Source organism: Numenius arquata, chromosome 4 (assembly GCF_964106895.1).
Source record: "Numenius arquata chromosome 4, bNumArq3.hap1.1, whole genome shotgun sequence".
In the NCBI taxonomy this organism is placed as follows: domain Eukaryota; kingdom Metazoa; phylum Chordata; class Aves; order Charadriiformes; family Scolopacidae; genus Numenius; species Numenius arquata.
In genome coordinates this window covers 57,487,989-57,515,476 of record NC_133579.1, presented here as the reverse complement: position 1 = coordinate 57,515,476, position 27,488 = coordinate 57,487,989, and the positions used below count along the sequence as shown (strand labels likewise).

Here is a 27,488-nt window from a genome sequence, read left to right as displayed (position 1 = left end):
GGGATTTTTATTTTCCTCTCCTCTCCTCTTTACCAAGCACGGGTAAAGAGGCAGGTTGCTACGTATTCTTGTTATACCATATCTAAATATATTGATCAGTTCCTCCAGACTCTTATCTGTTTGCTCGACAATGGGTCTGGTTCATTCACACCAGGATTGCAAGGGAGCTGAATGGATACGGCAGCGTGAGAGGTACCAGTGGGCTGGTTCAAGCCGGGTGACACCGTGCCTGGCTTCTCTTTTGTTTCTCCTGGCTGGTTGTTTGACATCCGCCAGCCTCGTTGTTCATTAAGTCAGCATGATGAATAGAAGGCAGCGAGTGTAATTCAGGCAGTTAGGGCCACCTGGTCAATAAATGTAATAAACATCCATTGCTGCATCTCATTCAGCACCGTGTGCGTCAGTGAAGTGCTAACTGGAAAAAGTATGATAGTCAATGGAAATCCTAAGTCGATGTGAAGATACTAGCAGTTTCCAGGGTCACGGCCTATTTAAGCCCAATAAAAGAACATTTTCAAAGGTGAGGTTCCTACAGTAACAGAGAGATTACATTCATGTAGTAACATTTTTCATGCAGAAGACATCTGGTTCTTCTAGTTTTTACACTAAGGTAACTTTAATTGGAGTGGATCCTGCAGTGCCCCAAGGGTCGGCATACTCCACCATGCGGGATCAGGATGGGGCATACAGTTGGCACAGTGGTTTCTCTCCATCCGTGCACCACCTGTGTGCCTGTGCTGGGGAAGGCAGGAGAAGGGGTCTCTTGCACCACCGGTAGTCTTGTGCAGAGATGGGGGAAGAAGCTCAGCCCACAAGATTCCACAAACTCCAGCTGATTTTAAGCACCAGCTTTGCACTTAACACTCCCAGGCTGTGCCTTTGCCTGAGCTGAGCTCTGCCAGTCCTGGCTTCAGCGGCGTGACCTTGGGCAGGGACGCGGCGTGGGCTCGAGTCAGAACCAGGGGTGCACCGTTTGTGCACGTGACTGGATAATATTGAGTGGCGGATGCAAGCCTGGACTCAGTGCTGATCAGCGAAGGCAAAGCTCATGGTGTATGGGGAACAGCCTCGCGCTGGCCAGTGAGTGTAATGTCTTTAGCAGACTTTACATCATGAAGCGGTTAACGAATTCTTTTGTACTGAAGGGCTGGATTCAATAAAAAGTTTCTGGGGCAAGTTACCATAGCCTGCCATACTGCAGTGCGTCAGGCAGACCCGGTTTTTTTTTTCCTTTTCATTTATTTTTTCTTCTCCTTTTAATTTTAAATTGAGTGCAGCTGACTGCTTCCAATGCTGTTAACAATGGCACTTCTTTCCCTGGGACAATGTAACATTTAAAACAGATAAAAGCCCATGTGGGGCTAATAAAAGTTTGCCCCCATCCTCATTCCTGTAGGGCAAGTTTCCCCATCGTTAACATTTTAAGTAGCAGGCAACTATGAATATGAATGTAATTGACTTTTACACACTATTACTCATCAGTGGGTAACTCGAACAGGCGAGGCGTCACTGGAGGGATGTGCCGAATCTCAAAGAAACTTTGCATGGCCCAGCAGCGGGGGAGCGCTGTGAGCTGCAGCCCCAGTGGGGACTGGGGGGCCAACAGGCAAACAACTGTGGGGACCAGCGAGCTGGGCATGGCTGCCCAGCTGCCCCAGTCCAGCAAAACTAGGAAAACAGGAAGGATCTGCAGATGACACTCAGCGTTTTGCCCCAGTAGGACTCCTGTGCGCACCTTCTGGTGGACAATAGAGAGAGGGAGCACGTCAGCAGGTTCCCATTCCAAATTTTCCTTCTGAAGTGGTCGAGCAGCTTGGGTTAGGGGTCTAAATGAAATCCTCTGAGTGTTGGTCTTTCTGTCCGTATCAGAGAGAAGGCATGTCACTTGCATACCTTCTTGAATGAGGAGTATTCACTGAATCCTTACAATCAACATTATAATATCTAGGGCACTATAAAAGTGTTAGGTTTTATCAATGCACTTTAAGGTGACTTCTCTCCTGAGCAGTTTCTGCAAGGTATGTATGTGCTTTTACACGGTTCAGTCTAAATTCTCCTTCAGGCAGCAAGCCAACTAGTTTTAAAGTAGCGTGTGTGTGGCAGGGGCATGTGTCTTGAGCTCGATCCTGAATGTCCACGACTGGAGTCTTCCTTTGCCTTCGGTGGTCTTTGCCTTAGGCTCCATGTTGCTCTGTGCATCCGTGCATCTCCGTGAGCACCGTGCGTCTCTCTGCATCTGCCAGCCGCCGGTGGCTGTAGGTATCAGACCTTCTCGACTGCACGGGCTGAGCCCCTGCAGCCAAAAACTCCTTCCCACCAAAAACTCACATTAGTAACAGGACCAAAGAGTTGGCACAGTAAGGACTGTTTTTATTTACAAATCTAGAAATGCCATTGCTCCCTGCCAGTGTTTACCAACTATATATTCCAGCCGAAGCACAAATGAGTCATTTGTACATTGCTCATAGAAAATAAAAAAAGGTTTAAACACCCACAAAATTTGCTTACTCTTCAGGTGTAGCCCCCGGAAGGGTGAGGACAGCTTCCGCCGTATTCTGGTTGGAAATATCACTCACATGACTATTGGAAAGTCGAACAGTCCCTACCAGTGATAGGTGATGTGCAAAAAATAAGGAAAAGGCCATGAGGTCAAATCCCGAGGACAGTTTTTTAAAAAAGGCTGGAATGCAAAACATGTACTTGACTTCAGAAAGGCCTTTTCGTGACACACAGCCTCATGATGCTACATGGTGTTTGTAGAATTAAGCTGGTCTTTATCCACACAAATACGAAGTTAGAACTTGTAATGCACTAGTGGCTCTTTGTGAACTGATACAGATGGTCATTTTGTTCAGAACACCACACACAAAAGAATCCCAGAGGTGAATCTCAAAATACCCGCATTGCTCTGGTGTGCCGCTCCCTCTCTTTCCACTAATGCAAAGTGACTCACAGGCTTGAAAAGGAAAACATTGATCAAAAGACCGAAGAGTGATTTACTGGTGCGGGATGGGACAAAATATTGTTTTAGCACAACAAACAGTAACTGCGTTTAGAGGTGACTATTGCCAAGGGAGCCCAAGGCAGTGCTTGCTTACTAAATTGGGTAAAATGCAGGGATTTCACCAAATGCAAATGACAATGAACAATATGTATGACTCAATATATCCGCTATGCTTTCAATGTGCAGTCAGGGGGTGGTATAGCTGACCTTTTAAAGTGATGCTTTTCAAACCACATTGTTATGATTATCAAAGTGTTCATTTCAGAATACAATATTTGGACCCACTGCCATTAATATTCTTGTGTATTGTTTGAAGGCTGTTTTCCCCGCTGTTGATAACCAGGCAGCCCCTAGAGTGTCATACTTTTATTTCTATGTCTTACCAGGGAATGAAATTTGCCATCGGTTCTCCAAGGCTTGACGCACACCTCTGGAATACTTGGAGTCACATATGGAATTAGCTAAAATAAGTTTGATGGTGATTTTGCGAGTCCTTCCTGTGTGCCAGAAATAGTCTCCTGGAACAATGTGGGGCAAGAAATATTCTCTGCTCTTTAGCCTCAGCTTCCTTCTATCTAAAAGCTGTTGGTGGCATCACTGGCAACGCAGAGCAGATCCCAGCACAGCTGTGGGGGACTCCAATTTTGCAGTACTGTAAAAGAAAGAAAAAAAATTGGCATCAAATTTGTAAATTTAAGTGTAGAAAAGGCAAAAAAATAGATATTTAAATAATCACAGCACAGTGTCTCTCACATGGTCAGCCCAAGGCCAGCAAGCAGACTGCAACGAGGCCCCCGCAAGTCTGAAGAGAGGCAGTTTTGCTGGGATGCATTTCCTCCCTTGTCCTCCATCAGCCAAGCCAAAAAACTTAACAGGAAAAAAAAATAAAAAGGAAGCCGTACGGAGCAATTTGGCTGCATAACGGTGCTCATTACAAATAAATAGCCTGGGCCCGGCTCCTCCATGGCGTGAGTGCTCAGGGGCCAGGCGAGACGCTGCTGCTGTGACCACCAATGGCCACCACCCTGGTCCCTGAGCAGTCACCCCTCTGGCCTGTGAGGGGTCTGGCACAGGCTGGGCCAACCACAGTTCAAGCATAGCTTTCCTGAAGCATGAGCTGCGCTGGTCAGATACCCTATCAGGTGAAGAGTTAAGTATTAAAAAAATAGCAGAATCTTTTATAGGGTTGAGGATGCCTTATTTTGATCGTGGAGGTCAGACACAGACATGGGAATTCCCCCAAGTTGGTTTATTTGCAGATTCGTTCAGACAGTTTCTTTTTTTTTTTTTTTTTTTTGACAAATCAGCCTTTTTTTTATAATAATCTCATCTTGAAACTTGAGAGGAAGGGAATGTATGGGTGAGCAGCTAATATCATTGAGTTCTGGAAACTCCCTTTTTATGATCTCTCTCATTTAGCAGCTGTACTATTTTGATGCTTTCATTGCATTAAAAAGTTATTTGATAATACTGCCAATAAAGTAACTTCTTCTGTTCCAGTAAAATTAGCTTCAGCTCACAGTAAGTTTGAGAAAAGCGCTACTAAATAATATTAATATACAGACAACACGGCTTTGATCTAATATATCATAAAGAAGAAAAATGAAAGAGATGTTGGGATTGGAGAAGGCAAAACTATTTTCCTTTTGCTTACTGATTATATTCCTGGTTCAAACATTATTTTAAGAGTGCATATGTAGCATCTAGTGACTGGTAGCTGTAAACATTGGTTTGAAATTAATTTAAAAATATGTCTTTATACAAAGCAATATATTTACTGATTTAAATCATACCCATCTGGACATGTTTATCTAAATCAATCCTTGTCTACTGTAAGCCATTTGCTGCCATTGCCACCCACTGGCCAGGGACAAATAACGATCCTGTTACTGACCCAGATCAACAAATATCCTGATTAACAGACACATCTTGCTACACATCCAATTGCTTCCTATACAGCATCTTGCCTTTAATACAAAATCTGGCCAGCTTTGCACAAAATTTATTTACTGATTTTATCTTCAAAACAAAAGTCATAGTCCGGGAGAGGGGCAGGGGAGAGGGAGCATGTTTTGCAGACCGTGAACTCTGATCTGCTAGTTTCATCCTTCTGTCGGCTCTTTAAATGTACTATCTAAAACCAAAGGATCTTGTCCTCTTATGTGCCTGTAATACAAGACATAGTTTTGGCAATATATAGTAGAATAACGAAACTGAATTAAAGATTGTAGGGAGCCATTTTTCTCACATAGGGGTCAGCATACATGGTAATACCTTGGATTAAGGCTGAAATTACTACAGGACCATAATAACTAACCTTATTAATCTCTTCTCATTTTCTTAAAAGTATCACAAGATACAGCAATCACAGCTTAACATTGGAATCCTTCTCTACTTTAATCACAGTCCTTTACGTACTGTAATTTTGTGTGTTATTTTGTACTTATCATACTAACAATTTTATCAATCATATCTGTTGTTGTTGCTGGTTTACCACTTTCCTTCACGAATTATTTCAGGGCCCAGTATTAGGGCCTTTGAAACAAATTTGGAAAACTGATATAAAAATGATTCTTCTTAGAGGAGCTGCTCTTCACTTAGATACCCATAATCAAAATGTAAACCAGGTCCTTAACGTTTCTCTTTCCTGTGCCTTTCGGTACCATACCAGGTGCATACTACAAATGCTGAGAAAGCCTTCTCTACAAATGGTTAATCAGAGGCAAAGAAAGGCAATGATGTTTTGTTCTCTGCATCATTAGTAAGGGGGAAGGAGGACAAGGACTTAGCAGAACAACTGCATCTTTTGTTTTTAAGTTCTTTGGAACAATTCTGCCAGGCAGCGCGTTTTCCCTCTGTTTCATTTGTCTTTGTTATTTTCCTATCTAATTAATATTCTGCAATGCTGTCATTAAATTGTTGTCCGTTTAAGGTCACAAGCAGCTTCTGTCCTAATGAAATATGAATTGCATTAGTTAATTGAATTGTGCACTTATTGTGTGTTGTGAATGAACTGAGCGTACTTATATTCTTGATATATACTGAGCATTTTATCAGTCTAGGGAACGTGTGGACATAGAAAATGCTGCTATCATTCTTTGCTTCACAATAGGGAGACTTAATCTGCAATAGACGGAGCTAAGAAGTATTTGTGAAGGACAACTGTAAGATCTCACACAGGCATCTGCTAGCTGGGATGAGATCGGCTCTTCAGTGGTCTGGGGTCAGGTCACAGTCCCAAGCAGAAAGCTTGAATAAACCCGTATTATGCACAGTGTCTCTGTGATGTCTGTAAAGATGGGAAGAACCAAGGAAGAGTAATGAAACATCTGTGGCCTTCAGCAGCAACAGGTATTTTGGGTTAAGTGACCCTCGTAACTGAAAGTCTCGGCGCACGGTCCAGACCGTTCTCTTCCAGGGTCTGCCTGGTCTTTGTGCAGATACTACTCTCATACCCCTGGTAACACAGCGAGCTTAGCTCTGGGGGCCTTTGCACAGAGGAGATGTTCTTCTTTGAACTGTGGGAAAGTTCAGTTTAGCACGTCAAAGACCTGACCAAAGTCAAATGAAAACAGGGGAACTCTTTCTGCTGACCTCAAGGCTGTGGATGAAACAGGTGCTAAAGGGAAGTGCAGACTCTAGCACTCAGCCTTTACAATGTCTAAGATGGATATATTGCATCTGGAACCATTCGATGGTGGACTCTGCTAATGAACCAGACTATTTTACAGGGCGGTCATTAGCTGGGAAAACAGAAACAGAATATTAAGTTTAATTATTTTACATGGCTCGATTTTTCACTTAGTTGTTCAAACTATTCAGCTTTATACATACATATACATATATTGATTTATATATATGCAGATATATAATATACATATATCTATGATACACGTAGAATCATAGAATGGTTTGGGTTTGAATGGACCTTGAAGATCATTGAGTTCCAACTCCCCTGCCATGGGCAGGGACACTTCCCACTAGACCATGCTGCTCAAAGTTCCATCCAGCCTGGTCTTGAACCCTTCCAGGGATGGGGCATACACAACTCTGAGCAACCTGTTCCAGTGTCTCAGCACCCTCATAGTGAAAAATTCCTTCCTAATATCTAATAAAAATCTACTCTCTTTCAGTTTAAAACCGTTACCTCTCCTCCTATCACTACACTCCCTGATAAAAGCGTCCTCCCCGTCTTTCCTGTGTGCTCCCTTTACTGGACTGGAAGTGGTACTTTACTGGTACTGGAAGGCCACTACAAGGTCTCCCTGGAACCTTCTCATCTCCAAGCTGAACAACTCCAACTCTCTCAGCCTGTCTTCATAAGAGAGGTGCTCCCAGCCCTCTGATCATCTTTGTGGCCTCCTCTGGACTCACTCCAACATGTCCATGTCCTTCTTAGGTTGGGAGCTCCAGAGGTGGACACAGTACTCCAGGTCCGGTCTCACGAGAGTGGAGTCTCACATATATTTCCACTGTTTAGTCTTTGGATTTATTTACAGAGAAAAGTATATTTGGATTCTGCATAATACTTATGTAAGATAATAGATCCTAATACAGTACCTTCCAGTTACTCTTTAACTTGACAGGTGTGGAGAGATATCTATTGTTCACGCAAATGATGCCTCGCTTAGCTTGAAATGATATTTCATTCAACAGTAGGCTGAAATAAAAGGTAAGCAATGTTCAGGTTGAAGAGCTGTTGAGAAATTTCTTCTCATTATCATTTTCCACTCAAAAACTGAGGAGATATGCAAATGTAAATGGCAGTCTTTCTTTTACTACAGCAAATTAATGCAGGAATATAAAACCACTTATGATAAACATAGCTAGAATTGACTTGCCAGGATACACGGCTCCCAAAGGGAAATACCATGACCCTTTCTAGAAGAGTAACAGAGAGAAGAGTATCTATCCTTGATCTAAGCAAGCATGGACAACCTTTGTGGGGGACTTCCCAGCTCTGTGCACATGCAGAGCCACTCGTAATTTCCCACTGCAGGTGATGCCCCACAGCTGCTGTAGCACTCAAGTTCCAGGAACACTCCTCCACATGCCCCAGTCAAGCACTTCATTACCACCATCCACAGATGATGTACTGAGATAGAGAGATTAAATGAGCCATTCTCACTTGCATATGTAGGCAAGGACTTTCCCTGCACACTCAACAGAGCGGGAGGGAGGTTTCTCCAGAGGGAAACTTGGGGATAGCCACATTAGGATGCTTCTTCTCTGAATCATCTTCTGGAAGAGTTTTTCTCTCTCTCAGTCATTGTATTTACTGAATCTAAGGGGACCCACCTCTGGGTGTAGTTGTTGCCTTACAGAAGTTCTTCAAGCAGATGAGTTTCTTGCAGTCTCCAGTCCCTCTGAGACAGTCATACCTGCTAAAGCTTCTGACTAAGGAATTTCCCACCTAGTGCCTGTAACACTCAGTCATCGCCTCTCTCTCTTGCTTTGAATTTTCTGCATTTACCACAGTACAGACAGCTCTAGTTGAGCTACTGTTGAATATCCCTGCCCGCATGAAAGGGTTCAGGACATGAGTAAGAAGGGGTGGGCGTCTGCAATGGTTTGGTGAGGTGCATCCTGAGAGAGTCACGGCAGTGGGCAAATGACTGAGAGCGAAAGTGGTGGGATGGGGCGTGAAGGGTGATTGACAGCGGTTGCTTAGTGGTCTGAAAAGAGGTGAGTGAAAGTACTCGGTTAGGGGGAGGGGAGTTTGGGAAGCACGGCTGATCGTGAGAAAGACACCGCTACGTTACCCTGGCACACTACAGACGTATATGCTGTATTCTCTTCTGTGAACACAATTTTCATCAAGTGAAGACTTGATGCCATAAAAAATATTCACGTACTTCTACCTAAAAACATATAATATAGTGATGTATAATTAAGGAGGGGAGGAAATGAAAGAGGTTCAAAGGAGGCTGAAAAATAAAAATAAACCAAGGAGTCCTCTAGGGAGAGTAGAGAAGAAGCAAAGACTGATACAGCTTTGCAGATTTCAACGTGGCTTTGATGTCTTCTGCAGCACCATCACATGCAGGGAGAGAGTCTGGTGCCCTGCCCCTGTGGACGGCCCTCCATGAGGACCCTCAGGCTGCCCCTCTGCCCCTGGGTCCAACCACAGGATCCACTTGCCCATCTGAGGCTTGGTGGAGTCTTATCTGCCCCAGCACCATCAGCTGTACCTCTTTTCCGGCATCCACCTCAGCCTTGTACAGTGCAGGGATGCCTCTCTAGGTGGCAAAGGATGGTCCTTAGAGAAGCCTGGGAGAACCTGCTCCCCCAATGTCACTAATTCAATTTAAAAAAACTCACAGTTGTCTATAGCTGGGCAAAGGAGTGAAGGCAGCTGCACGTGAACAGTAGCATTTTATACCCTGGCAAAGATTTAAATTTGGTATTGTTAGCAGGTTGTTTAGCTTTATTTTCAGTTAAATAAAGAACACAGCTATTTTTATTTTTTTTTAATACAGCCGCTTCCATTTATATTGCTGTCATTATATGTTTAATTACTATTCCTTCCATTTGGATAAAACACATGGACAAAACCCAGTTTTTCTTCTGTTTAGGTTTCATTATATATTTTATGAAAATGTTCCCTTTAAGATTAAAGAACTTACCCATTTCAAAAATCTGTCTTGAACTTCTGTTCTTAACCTTTTATTATAACTAGCATTTAACTTCCAGCAATTTTTTTGAATACCAAATAGTAACGTTAGTTTTCCAGATAAAAAGACATACTATATTTTTTTCTTAAGTTAAAGGTACTTTGTTGCTCATGTTTTTTAAATTTCTATACAAATCTTATTTTAGGAACCCATGGGTTTTACTCAATCAAAGCTTTTTAGTTAGATGAACACTAAAAAATCTAGGAAAAAACCTTTGTAGTAAAAAAACTCCCTTGCTCAGCTAATACACAAGTATTAAATATTGCCCTTCTTCACCAAAATCATGATCCATCCAGCACAGACTGTGTCTGTGCTCAGCACCGCCTGCTTTGGATGAAGGTGAAGAAATTCCACAAAAGCTAAATTTAGGATAACATCTTCTCTCTTCCATCCTTCTCCCTGTCCTACATAGTCCTCTTCAAGACCTCACACTAATCCCAAGAATTCAGATTGATTTAATCCTTCAAGCATAAGGCTTCTGATATTATTATTCTTATTATTACTAGTACTACTGCTGCTGCTGCTGCTGCTGCTACTACTACTACTACTATTATTTTGGAATAACCGTTAGCAGCTTTTGTTTACAATAGAAACATTTAATTATTTTTTGAAGCTTGCTAAACTCACTTCTCAGTGTCCTGTAGCAATCATCTAATTTAAATACTTTCTATAATAAAATGGTCTAATTGTAGACCCCATGCAAAAGTACATCCTCTTCCCAGCTTTGAATTTCCTGTCTTTCCTTACATAATTGAAATCCCTCTATTTCTGGCAAGATGAGGTCTAGGAGTGCTGAATCTCCATCCCTACATTCTCCCGTCACTCATTCACTCCTTGTTCAGTTTGTTGGTTACTTACTAATATGGCTAGTTCCAGTGCCCTCTCTATTGAAAAGTTTTTTTTTGTTCTTATAGTCTCAATGCTCCACTCTGATCCCGGTCAAATAAATAGTGCAGAAAATTCAAACACAATTTTCTGAAAACATTTTTTTTTAAATCCCAACAACTTTAACTCATTTCTTATCAATGCAATAATTATTAATGCATAATATTAAAATTTTAGAAATGGGATCAGGAATTTAACTTCCTCTATCCCAATTCAAACTGTAGCTTTTTAATGTATTACTTGGCTCACGACTTTCAATGCTTGGCACCTACCCAGCTTCAGACAACCAAGGCAGGAGGTCCCCTCTGTGAAACTCAGTCTGTTCATTAGGTGTCAGCTCATGTGTTTAGGAATCAAACTTGAAAGCATATTTTTTTTAAGATTTAGGGAAATGGGACACATTACAGTGAGAATGAGAAAGAACTCTCTTGGGCAGCACAGTACTGACAGTTATTTGCCCAACAAAAAGCCCACCATTTTATTGAAACCTAAGCAAGTAGATAAAAAGATAGTAGCTCTTATTTCAACTAGGGAACTGGTTAAAATATCTTACCTTCTGTTAAGACCCTTGATCTTACAAAGCTTCTGCTTCATTACTTTCAAATGTTCTGAAATCCCACAAATGTCTGAGAAATTGAGGAAGCTCAGAAGCTGAAAGGTCATCTGGGAGGGGAAGGGTGGCTCTTAGGCACAAGCTGGCCAGTGCTTTAAGAAGCCACCCTCCTGATGGAAGAGAAGCTCTGCTACAGAGTGGAGGGCTGGATCACCCTTCTCTGGCAGAAAATGCAAATCTTTGCAACTGAAGATCGCTTTTGCCACCCGTCAGAATGAGACTGGTGAGACAAACGCTCACAGTTGTCCCCAGGAACGCAGTCGTGAGGAACGTGAACTCAGCAAGCTTCTTAATTTCAGCCAAAACAATGGATATCATGAAATACTGGATGAGCTTTTCTTACCAGTAAGTAAGAGAGACTGTCTGGGAACTAACATCATTTGGCTAGATAGAAAACTCTGGGTCCAAGACAAGGCTAATGGCTTTGACTCAGTTGTTCCCAGTTTCATATGCAAGTCTGATGAGGCAGTGAAATCTATGCCAGTTCTGAGTGGCGCCAGAAAAGACTGTGCAAGAAGGCATTTTAGTTTGTTAGATAGAGCGTGAGGAAACCTTCTGGGGAAAGGAGAGCCCAGAAAATGGAGAGGACCAGAACAGAAGTAGATTCTGCAAATAAGCCAGAAGTTATGAGGATCTGGGGAACATATTAGTCAGATATGTCTATTAAACACATCTGTATATATGGCAGCATCTTGTGAATTCAGAGAACACGATGCCAATTACGACCATCGGAGAGTCGTAATTTTGGTAAATGCATAAAAGGGAATTCAGTAAAACTGGGAAGGTATCAGAAAAAGAACCTGAATAAGCCTAAGTATTTAGACAAATGTAACAAGCTTAAAAGCAAAAGAACAATCAGAGTATTTTGCCATGGAGAATGATTTCAATAATAAAGGGTGGTAGGGAAATGTAGTGGAACAACATAATTATCTACTTACTTCAGGAAAGAAAGACCGGACCGCAGAGGCAGAGGAGATACCTCTGTACAGAAGGATAACATGAACATTATTTAGCTGAACTTTAGGTGGGAAGGACTATGCAGCTGAATCTCTGAAGACAAATAAATAAATGCTAAACTAGAAATTCCAAAGCATTTTAACAACTTTTGGAAAGTAAAGACATTAGCAGGTCTTTGTTGCTAATATCCAGCTTAAGAAAAGGAAACGGAATGAGCAATGTTGAACTCAAAGGAATTGTTAACAAAAATGTGGCAATAGGGACTTTGGCTACTCCTCTGTGCTTGGCCAAATAGATCAGGAGTCACACAGATTAGGGATTTCTTGACCCTTGATGGGACAGCATCTTGGAAAAGTGATACACAAAAAGAAGAAACTAGTCTTAACTTGGGTGTTAATCACAAACCGATTGTAGCTGACTCACTAAGTCTTAACATCTAGGTGGACCACAAGGCTAATTCAGTGTAGCAGCTACTGTGTTCATGGATCATACCTTTCATCTCTTCGAATTGGTGCTATTTTGCTTTCTTAAAAACTGTGTCATAAGTACGTTATTTTGGTACCTAAGAAACTCAGCAAAGAGCAACTTCATCTTCTCCTATATTCACCCTTAAAAATTGGCCAGAGGTGATGTACTAAACACAGCTTTATGAGCTGCTCCTCCTCCCAGGAGTGTGAAAGCCTTCAGAGAGCTTCTCGTATGGCTCAGCGGCTCCCAGCTTCTTGATAAAACGCATAGATGTGCTGCACTTTCCACATATTAGGATTCACTGAGCAGGGCTGAACTGCGGCTGTACAGTGCCCAGGTACCCCTGCTTTCTGAGCATGGTCTTGTGTTGGCTTCACAGCAACACAGACACAACTGGTGTTTGTACTAAGCCTTGTTTCAAACACTCCTACCCAACCCTGCTTGCTTCTAGAGGAACACCACCTCAGCTTAGGTTTATTCGAGTCACAAACTGGGTATTGGAGTCTCACTGAGTACTGGCCAGGGCTAGTCTCCACTGTAGGCTACCATTGTGTCACAACACAACCTTGAAGAGCCCCCTTGGCACAATGCCCGCAGTGACTTGGCAATTACATCCACCTAGGCTGCACTCAGCATTGTGGCAGCCAGCTGCAGTTAAAACCTGCTGGGACCACAGCTCAAGTGCGATTAGCTGGCACGATGACAATCATGCATTTGTCTTCTCTAACTTCAACTCTACAGACAGGAATAAGCAATATACCGGCAAGGAAAGGTGTAACTCATGTACACCCAAATGCTTTGCGGAAACTGCAAGGTATTACTGGATGTATGAAAATGAATGGTGAAAATGGAGGTATTGACCGAAAGAAGGTGACACAGCCACAGAAAGAAGGAATCACACAAGGAATAGCTGAAGAAACACACATGAGAAGGAAAGCGGGTATGTGAACAAAGCATGCAAAAAAGCCCAGTGAATGAAAAGGATGCAAGTCAAGAAGTATAATTAGGGAGTAGCCAGAGATGAGAAAATAAGATTAAAACCAATATACAGGGGCAGGCAGGCATAGCAAGAGACTCACTAGCCTTCCCATGGTTGTTGCATACATAGGAAGGCCATTTGGATGGGACAGAAAACATTAGGCGAAAAGGATGCAAAGGAGGAGTGTATTTTTTCCAATCAAAAGCCATCTGTAACCTATGCTGAAAATGCCTTTTTTCTTCATGTCAAGCATATTAACAGTTTAATATATGATAGTATCACTGGTGACACTGAGAACACTGGGCTTTAATGAATCAATAGATTTGTTTCATCTTTAACTAATTTGAACCTTTAATCCTCTTGCTTGTGCAAAATCTTCTTCCTTCAGGTCAAAGTATTAAATAGGCTCAAGAAGTAAATAAAGAAATAAATACCAGAAACCCTGTGGGGAACATTTAAATTAAAGTTTTCTAATAGTCAAATCAACTTAATGCTGTGATCACAGGCTCAGTTCAGCTTCTTCCCCTCCCCGCCCCAACTCCATGGCTAAAGCTGTGGGAATAAATAGCCAAAAAAACGGAAGGGGGGTTGGTTTTCTTTTAGTTTCTTGATGCTTATGTTGCTCTAGATTGTTGGTTTTGGTTTGGTTTTCTTTTTTTTTTTGGTTTTAACTGCTCTCGTTATAGACATACAGGAACTTTTAAAACACAAATTTGTAAAAATCAAACACATATCTCAAAACATTGGCTTGCAAATTTTCCCCCGAGTTTCATGCCTGGTTTGCACTCTACACTCATGTTGTTATGCGTCTGACTTTTTTTATGGATATAAATTATACTGGTGCAAACCCTTATGTAGACAAAATCTTGTTGATATAACTGTCTTCCACCAGCACAACATATTTCAGTTAATGAGTCAGAATACACTTTGATATCAGTATAAATGGTTCCTCCTGGGGGGAGGATTGCTTCTTTACTGTTAAAGTGTAGATAAGTTCTGAACTTTTCTCTTCCCTTACTTGGGCTTAAATAAATCAAACTCGTATCTAGTATTTCTCATCCAGAAATAATACAGCTTCCTTTCAACACCTTTTTGACTGCTGGTCCCTGTCTGTGTTCTTGCTTCGATTGTACAGTCATCAGAAAAGGGTATATCTAAAATCCTCTTGAAAGCAGAAGTTCTGATTCATGCAACAGTAACCACAGGATCAAACACCTCCAATCTTAAAAGAAAAAGAAAGAAAACTGACTTGAAAAATGGCTTCTAGCTGGTCAAGACACTTGTATTTAATATTGAGGAAGCAATGACTTTCTGGCCTCCAGTGGAGCATCTCCTAGACAGACAGGCACACAACAAAATGAAGTCTTAATGCCGTGAGCTTCTTGAGAACGCTACAATAACATTCTGGCAGACTGGGCTCCCTTGGCTCCTGTACTCACTGCAATTTGAACGTCTCTTTCTGTTTAGCGTGATGCTTGGCAAGTTTCCCAACCTTGCATTATCTGGGAAAAGAAGACAAGAGAAGCTGGTACATTCAGGGAGCCTTTGAAGAAGCTTCTTCACAGTTTGCTCATAGCAAAACAGTTGGCTGTGGCTAAGAGAAGTGTCAGGACTGCAGCTTAGACTGCTAGCTTGAAAAGGGTTTAACTGAATTGCATCCAGGCACCAAGATGCTCAGATACCACAGCAATGTGTGTGGTATAAGAACCTAGATAGAAGAAGATTAGATAGCAAATCAGACAGAATTTTGCATGTGATTTCCTGGATTTGTCTAAACTTATAACAGCAACAGTTAACTATAGGAGGGTCCGAAGGCAGCTCCTGGGTGGGTTATGTCACTTATACATTAGATCCCAGCCATAAATTGCCAGTTGAGAGTTACCCCTGTGGCAGGAAGCCTCTACTGATGCAAAGCTGATGGAAACCATCCTTGTGCCTTCCCACTCAGAGGTAGAAGCAGCAGATAGTGGTGATGGAAGATCTGGGGGAGAAGCAGTGGGTTGACAGCAATGGCAGAGCTCCAATGAAAAGAGCATCAAGATGGGCACAGGTCATCACCCAAAGAGAGACAGATGCACAAGGTTGTTGCACACAGGAGCTATTCGTGGTCATTCTCTAGATGATTGCTGTACCTACTTCCAGATCTATTCCCTCTCCTTCTACCACGCGTTAATCCCTCAACTCTTGTAATCACTTCCTCTGGCTCTTAAGCAAGGGCAGCTCTTTAACTGCAGATTAATGCTTTAATTAAATTCTTGAGGCTACTTTGAAGTGACCGGGCAAGAAAAACTGGCCTTTCAGCAGCAGCTGCTGGCACAAGAGTCACTGCGCACGTTGCTGTACGGGGAAGGCGATGCTGTAAGACTCTCTGTGGGCAGCAGGATCCATTATTTTTTCTCCAGTGGTGCCTCAGGGCACGTTTACATAACACAGAACAGTGCTGCACAGGGATACTTTGGCTGCCTCTGAACTGTGGTTGCACCAGTTTCACAGCAGGAATGGTTAGCCCACCTGGAGTACTATTCTAATCTACCTATAGCGCTTGCACCCCTGTACCTGCCTCTGAGCTGGCTTCTTCAGTGCAAGGTCAGTGCTCTCTTCCTCTCCACAGAACTGCACTCTGCCATGTGGACCCACCTGCGCTTCAAAGTATTAAAAAAAAGTAAATGGCTGGGTTTAGGACCTTATATTAATTTTGATCTGCAGTTTCCGGTCTGTGGGATCTTGTTTATTTTAGAAAGTGGGAAAGCTTTCAAGCACTGATTTCATAGGTAATGCATTTATTTTTTCTTGGCTGATATTCCCAATTTTCTTTTTTATTCTTTCCTTTGAGTATCTAAAATTTTGCATGAAATTTCTGCTCACTTGGAAACACCAACACTTGAAGTAATTACCAGTCTTTCCTGCCTAAGTTAACGGCCTTCTCCTTCCTCGTGCTGTTAGTTCAAGGTCACAATCATAGATTTAAATCCTTCATGAATTTTCATCTGACTTGCTGTACACAGAAATTCTTCATTTAAAGATCCAATTTCCATTGGCATTCTCCCTTTCAAAGGATGTCAACAGGAAATATAAATGCGCAGTCCTTTGTGAATGATCTGCAAGGACATGCAGGCTTATAAAAAAAAACCAACAAAAAAACCCAGCAGTTAACCAAATCCTTTAGTTTCTGTTTTGAATGAGTGGCCATAGGAATGCAGGCTAAGCTGTATTTCAGCTGTTCCCAAGGATGTGTATGTGTAACTTGTTGATAGTGGTAGGTACTTCAGGCTCCAGTGACAGCTATGTGGCTACTCTGATGATCATTGTCGTGTAGCAGAACCAGCCCCTGCCTCCTCTCAGGAACACTAGGCACGAAAGAAAACAAAGAGGGATTTGTTGTTTCAGAGGACTGGCACTCATACCTCCTGCTCTTTTACAAAAATGAGAGATCCTAGGTCACCTCAGCTCTCACCCTATGCTCCCAGCAACCATTAGGTTGTCTGGAACTGCATGACTTGCTCCAGCAATTGATGTGAATGTGTGATAGATGGGAGAGCTGAGCCTTCTGCCTTACAGGACCTGTAGAGGCTCCAATTGACAGGAGCAAAACTCAATACCAGAACATCGGCTTACTTCATTGGGAAAGACACATCACCACCAAAAGGAAAGATAAGCCCTCCACAGCCTTAAAGTTTCAGCATTATGTTTTTAAAATCTTACCGGTGTCCAAGGTATATGTCTTTCACAGTAAAAATTACTTGGAGTGCGCTGCGAATGCACAGACACAGATCAGTGCTGAACATCTGGTTAAAATAAATTACAGTCTTATTTTGCAAATAAAAGTTCCTAGGGTCTACATGACAAAGTCTGGCCAGCATAACTATCTCATGGGGAAAAAATCACATCCCTAGCCTACAAAGATAACTATTTTGGCATGATTCCCTTCCCCACTCTGTAGACTTACATAGACTTACACCAAATAGAGGAAGCCTTTTGCCAGTATAACTCACATTGTTTGGGAGGTACTTCAAGCATGCTGGCAGACCCCTTCAACTGGTATAATCCGTGTCTCCACAGAAGGATTTGGCCAGAACAGTGACACTAGCAAAGCCCCTAAAGTACAGAATAACCCTTTTTCTCCTGCTACTAGTCTCTAACATTTTTTTCAGTTTTAAAGCTTCCTGCTAAAAGGAAACACACAGATTTTACGCCCTTTCTTATATCAGCAAGGAATATTTCTTTTCACAGAGTATATGGGTAGGAGATGTGTCACTTTCAAACATCCCAGTGGTACTTGCTTTTGCATGAGAGGAGGATCCCATTTCTCCTATAGGTTGCCTGTTTTGGTGTTGGTTTTGGAGGTGGAGGGGCAGAGGCAGTTTGCATTTTAAGTCTTCATATTTTGGTTTTGCTTGGTGGCATTTAAATAAATCTAATGGTCATAGTTAATGGCTTACAACTGTGTAGGCAAATTAATTTAAGAGCTGTTTTGAATAACAAAACAAAGTCCTTCAGTCTGCTTATGAATTGTATTCTTACACTCTTGACTCTTCCTTGTTTTTTCATATGGTCCCTGTTAGCTCTTACCTGATAACACTTGCCAAAAGACTTTCTGGATGAACCCAAAAATTCAAGATTTACCAGCCAGCCCTAACCTATGAACAGCCCCTCCCTAGGGCAAGGCAACTCATAAAGCTATCTTAGCTTAAAAGTAGGATCAGCTCATTATGGCTGCAGGCAGTTTTCTCCTGTCCTATTTAGGCAGTTCGTTTTCCCTAAATTCCCACTTGCCTCAGTCTACGCAGACTCTTCTCATTCCTTTCCTTGTTCCTTCACCTTCCATTTGTCTCCCAGATCTTGTGCTTTTGTGCAAGAGGTGAACAGGGCAGAGTGGACAAGAAGGAGGAGTGGAGGGGAGGCACCCAGACCAAAACCAATCTCTTCTGAGCAGATGCAGACCAGGAACTTCCCCTTATTTTAATTTCCCATGATCACTTAGCTGTGAAACAATGAAAGCATGGAGCAAGCCACCGAGAGGCCTCCACTCTTGTACGCACTGTGTTGGAGGCAGGAGACTTGCAGCTTGTTCCATCGGGCTGCCTGACAGCCAGGACACATCTGCCTCCCCGACAGCTAATGCTGACACATAGTGCCCGGTAGAGTACAGCACCCAAGGGCTGACCTGGGAAATAGCAAGAGAAAGTAATAACCAAAAAAAACCACTGCCTCTTCTCTACCTCAAGTAAGGCTTTTACAGGTGAGCAGAAATGGTTTGGGCTGCTAATGAGGTGTCAGCTGCCAAAGAAAACACATGCGCAAATTCATATTTTCCAGGTGGTTGCTGGTAGAAGTGTAGCTGTCCGTTGAAGTCTACAGCATAAGCTTTTTTTGCACTTATTCATTAAATTGCAGATTTATCATGAGGTTACTTTATCATAAGGTTAGCTGTGTTGTCTCATTCCCCTGTAAATCAGTTGATTGTCACAAGATTTAGAAAAACCAGTCACATGAGGGACAGGTGGCACCTCTGCAGAAGGTGCCGGGAGCACTGGGGAGCACCGAGGCCACCACTCTGGCTCTATGTTACTCTTGCTCAACGCCGAGCACAAAGTCAGTCAAGCCAAAGGGATTTGGGTCAGAACTGAGTGTTGAGGCAACAAACACGGGACGGAGTGTTTCCCGGACGGGTATTAAAACAAGAAGCAGAAAAATGCGTGGCTGGTCCCTCGTGGTTCAGCTGATGGGATGACCTGCTCAGACTGGTCCGATTTCACCCTTCTCGTCTGCATGCAGGCTGTGCCTTTTCTGGCAGGGGCCACCCCAAGCCAGGCCCTCCTCACCAGTCTTGCTCACTTGCTTTCCCCTCTCTCCCTCCATGAATACCTGCACTTCCAGCCCAGCACAGCTGGATGCGCTTCTTAAAGAAAACCTTCCATGGCCTTGATGACAAACGCCACCGTGCCACAGCACTTTGAGCATTTCTACAAGCAGCTACTTTCGGTTCCCATTTCTCAGGCGGTTTATGTGATTTAACTCTTTTGCAGCTGCCTGGGGAGCAGGAGCAGGCAGGGAACACAACGGGGGATGTGTTCACATTTCCCTCTACTACCAACGTACTGGCTGCAGCCAGATCTTCAGACTTGGGCTTTTGGATTAGGTGGGCTATTTCCAGTGTAAGGGCACTCATATTGAAAGTAAGTTACGAGCAAGAGGGAGAATTTAGACAAGATTTTGAGAGAAACAGGCCTGCACTGTCATTCAGACTAGTTTTGAAATTATTTTCATTTTAAAGTCATTCTGAAGATTTTTCAGGGGTCCTAATGCATCTAGCTTCTTTTCAGAGGATGCAAGCGTAAGAGCGATGTTATGGGATGAGACAAGTCCCCCCAGCAACTCTGTGACACTTGTTCTCTCCTCCATAGTGGTCCACAAATCCATAAATGTTTGCAAAGTTTACTGTTGTATGTGAATATAAACTCTCTAGAACAGGTTTGATAAATTTGAGTAGAAGGAAAAGAAGGTGGCCTAAAACTGAGTGGTTCTCGGTGCAACAGAGACAGCAGGGACACATTTGTTTTCTAGGTATGAGTTACACACAGCTTCTAGCACTCTACCTAAGTAGGGTACCTTTGGAAAGTAAAACTAAGACCGCTAAATATTTATGCAAACAAATAGCAAATTAGTTGGCTAAGATTATCAACCTACAAAAGATCTGAAAAGAAAATTGTGAGGGAACGAGTAGAGCAGATTTGACCGTGTTGTTTGAACATCGAGGATTTTGTCCAGAAGGCCTTCTCGCCTTCCTTCTCTCATTAATGCTAATACTGCTCCCTCAGAAGTGGCACCCATAAAATACCACCAGCTAGCTGCTGTAGTGACATTACAACTATTACGCTGCTGCCAGAAATACCTCATTTTAGGGTGGGCCTTTCCAGGAATAAGAAAACAAGTCAGCCTCCACTAGGTCTGGGCTTTTGCATATTGCAGAGCCACGTCTAACTGAATTAAGTAGAGACGTCAAGACTAAATTACTGAAACATTTCTCATGCTGACTTGGTTTAACAAGAACGTGGCCTAGTCTGAGCATGGCATGGGTTTCCATGCAAGCTGAATGATCAACACCTTACAAACCCTGTGTTTAAAGAGATGGCTTGACCATTCCCCAAAGCCTGGGTTTGTCCTTTATCTCACAGAGGTCTGGAGGAAATCTGCCTGCCAGCAGGGTCACTCTCTGGGAGTGTGGACAGGAGGACTAGTCATCCCTGTTACTATAACCACTCACATTTATAGATTTCTAAGCATATGCAGCAGTTTTCATTTACACACCTAACCACGGTTAGTCCCTGCTCCTTGGCTGTCTCCATCCGAGTGCCATGTTTAGTCAGCCATGCAAATAATATTTCCATTGATTTCAATTCACATATAGACTTCAGTGAGAGCCTGGCAAGATTAGGACCTGCAAGATATGCCCCCCAAGATCACCGAGGCAAGAATTTATACAAATAGATAGCAGGGACAGGGAACAAAGAAGTTAGGCAGAGCCACTGTGATGAGAACCAGTTTTGTCCAAAGTCAGAAACCACAGATATCACTGAAGAAACAAAAGGGTTATGCAGCCAGCAGCTAACACATCAGCTGGAGACCTGGGACTACATTGGGCATTGTGGAAACAGAGAATTCAGAATAGATCCAACGGTGAGGAGGGGAAAATATTGAATCACGTGCATGGGGATTTGATCAGGAAGGGGTGCACGTGCCAAAGCCACTCCCCAGGCAGGTTCGCCCTCTGTGGTTGGCAGGGCTTGTGTGGTGACACTTTCTTTTCCTTCCCATTATAATTCAATAACATGCACCTGGCTGGACTGCCAGCATGTCGGCACTGCCGGGCATAAAAAGATATCGGCCTCTCTAAAGATACCGACCTGACAAAACAACACACCTCAGCACAACATGGTCAAGGTCTGAGCTGTCCTTATTTGCATGTACTCATGACTTAAGCTTGCATAAAAGACCCATAAACTCTTTGGGAAAAGAACAGCCACAGATTTGTCTATTTTTTGTGTTCCAAGAACTTCTCTCGTTAGCTTCAAGATGACATTTTAATGAGGTTTCACTGCATAGAAAACATGGGACGGCTTAACCAGCTCTCTCCACTCCCTCCCCAAACTCTTTCTGAAATGACTTGCCATTTGGGATCGAAAGTTTTTATGAGAATTTATGTCATTTATATGGAGGGAGGGGTGAGGGAAAAGTCATTCAGCTGCTAAACCTTGGCATTGGGGCTTATGCCATTCCCTCTCCTGCCCCATGCCGGGTGGCAAGGCCACCTCATTCAGACCTGTGCGGGTTTCTTCAAAAGCCAGGAGCTAGTGTGTGTTTGTTTGTTTATTTTGAAGTCACTGGAGAGGGCAGCGTAAAATAACCTCAAGGCAATTCCCGTTCAGTAAAATGGAAGTCTCACTGGCTCTTCATTCAATACACTGTGGCTCAAGAGGATATCCTGTCAACCCAATGATAACGAGGGAAATAAAGTCACTTCCTCACCAGCTGTTTGATTCAGGTAGAAAAAGGAAGACTTTACTTCCTCGTGTTTACTCTCCCGACCGCCCCCTCAGTCAGAAATGCCAGGCTGAGACTGCCTTCTCCCTCCCTATTTTCAGTAAGGAGCCATCCGATCCCTAAGGCTTCGCTGGGCTCAGCCTCTGGGAAGTACGTACGTCTCTGCGGCCGAGAAGCTCTGCCTTGCCTCTCAAGCAGGGTTGCAAAAGGACTGAGACTGAACAAACTCGGCTCGATGCGCAAGCAAAAAAAATGCCTGTGTAATTAAAGATGACATTTGTTTCTTGGATCAGAGCTGCCGAATTTGGGCCAGCGGAAGAGCGGGGTAGTGTGATCTGGATGCTTTGTTTGGAGTCTGCCCTGACTCAGTGCGCTATTACGCCTCCTAATCCTCCGAGGGTGACAAACTCCACTTTTGCCCTGGGCTCCCTGCAAATCCCAGGAACTCGGGCCAGGAACACGCTATGTCCTCCCTGCCTATAGTTCAACAGGCAGGAGGGAAGGAAGGGGTGCCCTTGGGGTGATCTTCCTGGCTTGCCAATTGAGCCCAGGGAGGTGAGGCAGGTATCCTGGGTGCTTTGGTGCTAAGAGGAGCTTCAGCAGAGCATCTTTCCGTTCCCCACTGCCACCTTTCTTGCTTCACAGAAACAGTCAGCGTAAAGCTGCATAGTAAACCAGCAACGGACTGATTCGACTTAATAAAAGCTTCTTAAGAAATTACTTTTTAAAAACTTACAGAGCTGAATGAAGAGTTCTTTGCCATATAACTTTTAACTGCCTTGATATAACTTTACATCCAGGATATAACTTTCCATTAAATTTTGAATAGGTAGGTCTTAAAAGCAAGGTCTGCAACCATTTTCTTTCCAACTGTGTAAGACTTCCAGAAAGGTTGACCAAGCCAGAACTTGCCTCAGTCTATTTGCCAAGGGGACTCTTGCTTTCATTATAAAGAGTGCTTTTCAGAGGACATCAAGTGTCTCAAGCAATTTTCCTAATCTTATTTGGTTTAGCAGAGATTCTCTTATTTTAAACAGACTGGTTTAGGCGACAAAAATCCAGTGACAAATACATGGGTTTACAGAAGGAGACAAACCTTATGAAACAGTTGAGATTCTGTTAAGGGTTCTCTTTGTGCTAAAATAGTTTTCGGCAATGGGTCATACTTCCCTCCTCCCCCTCCTTGTTTTAGTACATAAAATGGACATGTGTTTATTTAAAACAGGTTTGAAACTTAAACAAATAGTGACAGGCTGTTCAAACAAGCTTCGGAAATAGGCCTAATCAGGATGTTTGAGAAGGGGAGGGGGAACGATCATAAAGAGCTACTTGTAATATATAGCGCAGACACCATTAGGTTGGGTTCATGTTATTGTTGTAATAATCTCGGACTAAAAGTACTGCATGCTGCACATTTTTTGTTAACATTCCTCTTTTGAGCTATAGCTTATGCCATACTTTTGCCTTGTCTTCAAGTTTTACAATACCCCTCCGTCCATCTTCATACCCAGTACCAGGAGCTCTACCGAATCATTAGAAATGGTCTCCCAGACAAACTGGGGGGAATGTTCCTAAACTGGGATAGAAGGGAGACACAAAATATGCTCGTTTTTATATTGATACTCTGTATGCATTGGTTGTCATGAATATACAGAAGTGAGACCTTCCCCACAGAAAGAAACCATGGAAATCTTAACATTAAAATGTTTTCACATGACTTGCGTTTCCATGGATGGTTTGGGTTTTTTTTTTTTTCATTTCCTCTCTTTTCCACCCGTAATAATATCACCAAGTGTTGAACTTTACCCTTGTTGTATTTTTATAAGGCCTGGTCTTGAACTCTCTATATAGACAAAGCTCCCATGGAAGTCAGGGAGTCTGCACTGGCGACAACAGGATTTAGCCCAGTCTGTAACATTTTAGGATATTGTGTTACTTCATAGCCTTAAGGAGAAATAAATGCAGCTTTCCAAAGAGCTGCACAGCAAACTGAGTGTGTTTTTTCAGCTCTACAACAGCACAGCAGAATATTAAGGCCAGAGTTTGCAAATGTCTATTTCAAAAACCGGGCAGCTAAGCAAAAGTTGCCAAATTTTCTCCGGAATGAAGAGTTCGTGCTAAAACATTCCCCGCAAAGGTTAAGCTGCTTTCTCTTAAGAATATACCTTTGGAAACCCAAGTTTGAAAATTGCCTGGAGGAACAAGCATTGAGAAATAGCAGCAGGCAGACATATTTTCAGGTCAATCTGTTGGCCAAAGCCTATTGCTATTCTGTTACGAACTCTTACCTACTGACACTCACTCTTACCAACAACATGCATCAATATTACTTATGTAATAACGTACTTTGGAAGCAAATACCTATTATTTATTTGAATCTCACTCAGTGTCTAGTGAACAGGAGTCAAAATGGGAAAATATTAAAAAACCTTACACGCCCTCTCGTGGTAAAACCACAAACACTTTTATTCTGACAATAACTAGAGATAGCTAGTGATGGAGGCTAATTTGACTACATAATTTACAGAAAATTAACTTGGCTGGAAGGTTTATATTAATAATGGAGACTTTCTCCTTAATTCCTGCTGTAAACCATAACATATATGGATTTCTAGAAGGCAGATTACCTCCTAGCATAGTATCATTGCAGAACAGCTAAAGGTGCTATAACGTAAATAGAGAATGTTAACTTCTACCAAAAATGGGAATTCCAGAGCAATAAAGGTAGAGATGGAAACGCCCACATTCAATAGCTATTTCATGGGTTTATCTCAGTAGTTTGGGAGCAGACCTCCATTGGCTGCACAATAAAAGAGTTGCCCTAAATGACACCATCAGTTTTGCCTCATTTTTAAAGTCTTCACTATTTACTGCTCTAATGCCATACGATGTGATTTATGTGTCTCTTAGGAATGCTTTGAAGCTTAACATTTGTTAGGAATTGGAGCCTGAAAGAAAGGCGTTACATGCAGAGTATCACCCACCTGATCACTAGCCCAGTCAAATCCCAGTGAAAAAACTTTATCATCTCTGCTACTTAAACAGCCTTTCCATTCGGTGCCTACATGGACCTCCAGGCTTCCCCAGAGCAGCTTTACAAAACAGCTCTCCATACGTGGAGCACTGCAGCTGGAAGGAGAAACCCAGGGTGGTTTGGGCTGGACTGCGGGGGAGGACTCTACACCTCATGCCAGGTGATTTGTGGGCAGCCACAAGAAGTGGCATCACTCTGTTCTTCCCCTCCTCTTCCTCTAGCTGAGTGTCTTGGCTGGAGGGCAAGTCAGACTGACAAGATGATCCTATGGCAAGACAGCTCTTTTTTAGGCAGGGCTGTTGGATCAGCTGGTTGGCCCAATAGACCATACAGCCAGACCATTGCCACATCCAAGGCACGATTAGCAGGAGCACAGGACAAGGTGTCACCCCTTTCGGTGGCCGTTGTGAAAGACTGTCAGTCAGAGGTGTAACACAACCCTAACGGCTTCAGTTCATACAGAAGAAACATCTGTGGGTACTACTACATGTAGTCTTCTGAACCTATCCCAAGGGAACCAAATAAATACTGCCTTATTTTCAGCAAAGCTGACCAGCAATATAGATGCCCAACATTCAGTGGAAATGAAAGGTTTGGAGAATGAAGGTCCATTTACCTCCTTTGTGTATGTTTGTATATAGAACATTCAGGAGCCAAAATGGTGGTACTCATATTTAAAAATTTATACTCCTATATTTTCTGTTAGACTGGGCATGCCTAAAGCAGAAGTCACGACCGTAAGTAATTACAGCAACATTTGTAAAGAAAGGCAGGAGAACTTTGTGCTAAGCACTGCACAAAAACATAGCTCCCAAATCCCTATTTCAGTAGGTTTGTGGGGGGTTTTTGTGCCAGTGTGATTGCTGGATTGAGCATGAAAAAGTTGCCCTCCCTCTCTGAAAAAGTTACTGCAATTCTGATATTCCATTATTTCCCTTTCTAGGATGCCTTCGTGGAGCTGTATGGCAACAGTATGAGGCCTTTGTTTGATTTCTCCTGGATCTCTCTGAAGACTATCCTGAGTTTGGTTCTGGTGGGAGCTTGCATCACTCTTGGCGCTTATCTCGGACATAAGTAGAGTCACCCAGTTTATCGTGGATTACAAAAGTCTTTCAAAACAACAAAATAATATTTTTTTTTCTGTAGCACAATGATATTTTATGAGCAAAACAACTTCCCATCTAAAGATTAAATCAGCTATTACTGCCAAAGGAAATATCATTTATTTTTACATTGCAGGAAAATTATTTATTAAAAGATATTTGCATTTTAACCTGCTATTTTCAGAAACTCTGCAAGTTGTATCTGTCATCACATCATGTTGTTATTCTTAACTTTAATGAGCCCCAAAGTATTTTAGGTTCTTTTTGCAGCTGGCTGGATTATATATTATCTCTGAAGAGCAAATATACTAACAAAGACCTACCTGCTTACACTTACGAGGGCAGTTACTTGAGCTGCTAAAGGCTGCATAATTTTGTTGATTTTCCTTGCATTTTCCGCGTGACTGGGAGGGATCTGAAAGACAAGGTCAGCGTGAACAAAGTTCTCACCATGTCCTGCTGGCAAGAACTAATGAAGTAGACGATTCAACATGGTACATATGTGAAGTCAAGATGGCAACTTCTTGAAGGACACCTGGCTATCCCTACAGGAGAACAGTTGGAAATATGATTGCCTATGCCTTGCAAACATGCATTTTCAAGTTACCAGTTGTGCCATCACATCATAATCACAACACCCTAATACATGTCGACTCAAATACTTTTTTTTTTAATAGAAGTGTGAAGCTAAATCTTTGGAGCTTGCAGGAAATTGCCGTTCCAATGATTTTCTCAGCAGTAAAACGTTTTGGTTTTTTTTGCGGCTACTGACACAGAAACATCAGGAGACCTTAAGTGCCTGCTTCGACAGAGCAGAGCTGGAGTCTGAAGACCTGACCTGTGTCCCACTTTAGTGGGCTCATATCTGCAACTAATCCTGTTTACTTACTGAGTCCTCCAGGGGTTTGAAACCAATTAGATGCAGTCTCTAAATCCCTGAAAGTTGAAAAAGATCTTAATTTTATTTGGCAAGAAGCAGACCTCAGCTGAGTTACAGATTAGCTCTGACTATCCTTGTTTATCAAACTGGACACCAAAATCAAGTTCATTTTCGTAACAGGAAAAGAAAGTGAGCTTTGTCCTCCTGCCCCTCACCCTCAAAATTATTTCATGCTAATAATTTCCTAAGACTGTCTACAGAAGAAAAGACGATGAAGAAACTCCAAATCCTCTCTCTGGACAGAGACTCTTTGACACCTCAGTTGCGCAGGTGCCTGCTGTCATTTCAAG

The 27,488-nt window shown here is 42.6% G+C and overlaps 1 protein-coding gene across 1 annotated transcript in view; it reads left to right on the top strand.

The window, feature by feature from the left end:
* BCL2 (BCL2 apoptosis regulator) overlaps window positions 1-26,233 on the top strand; it is a 91,276-nt gene extending 65,043 nt beyond the window's left edge. Inside the window, exon 2 of the mRNA XM_074146546.1 lies at window positions 26,099-26,233. Within this exon, the coding sequence (XP_074002647.1) occupies window positions 26,099-26,233 (135 nt within the window). The remainder of the gene's footprint in view (window positions 1-26,098) is intronic.
* The last annotated feature ends 1,255 nt before the right edge of the window (window positions 26,234-27,488 follow it).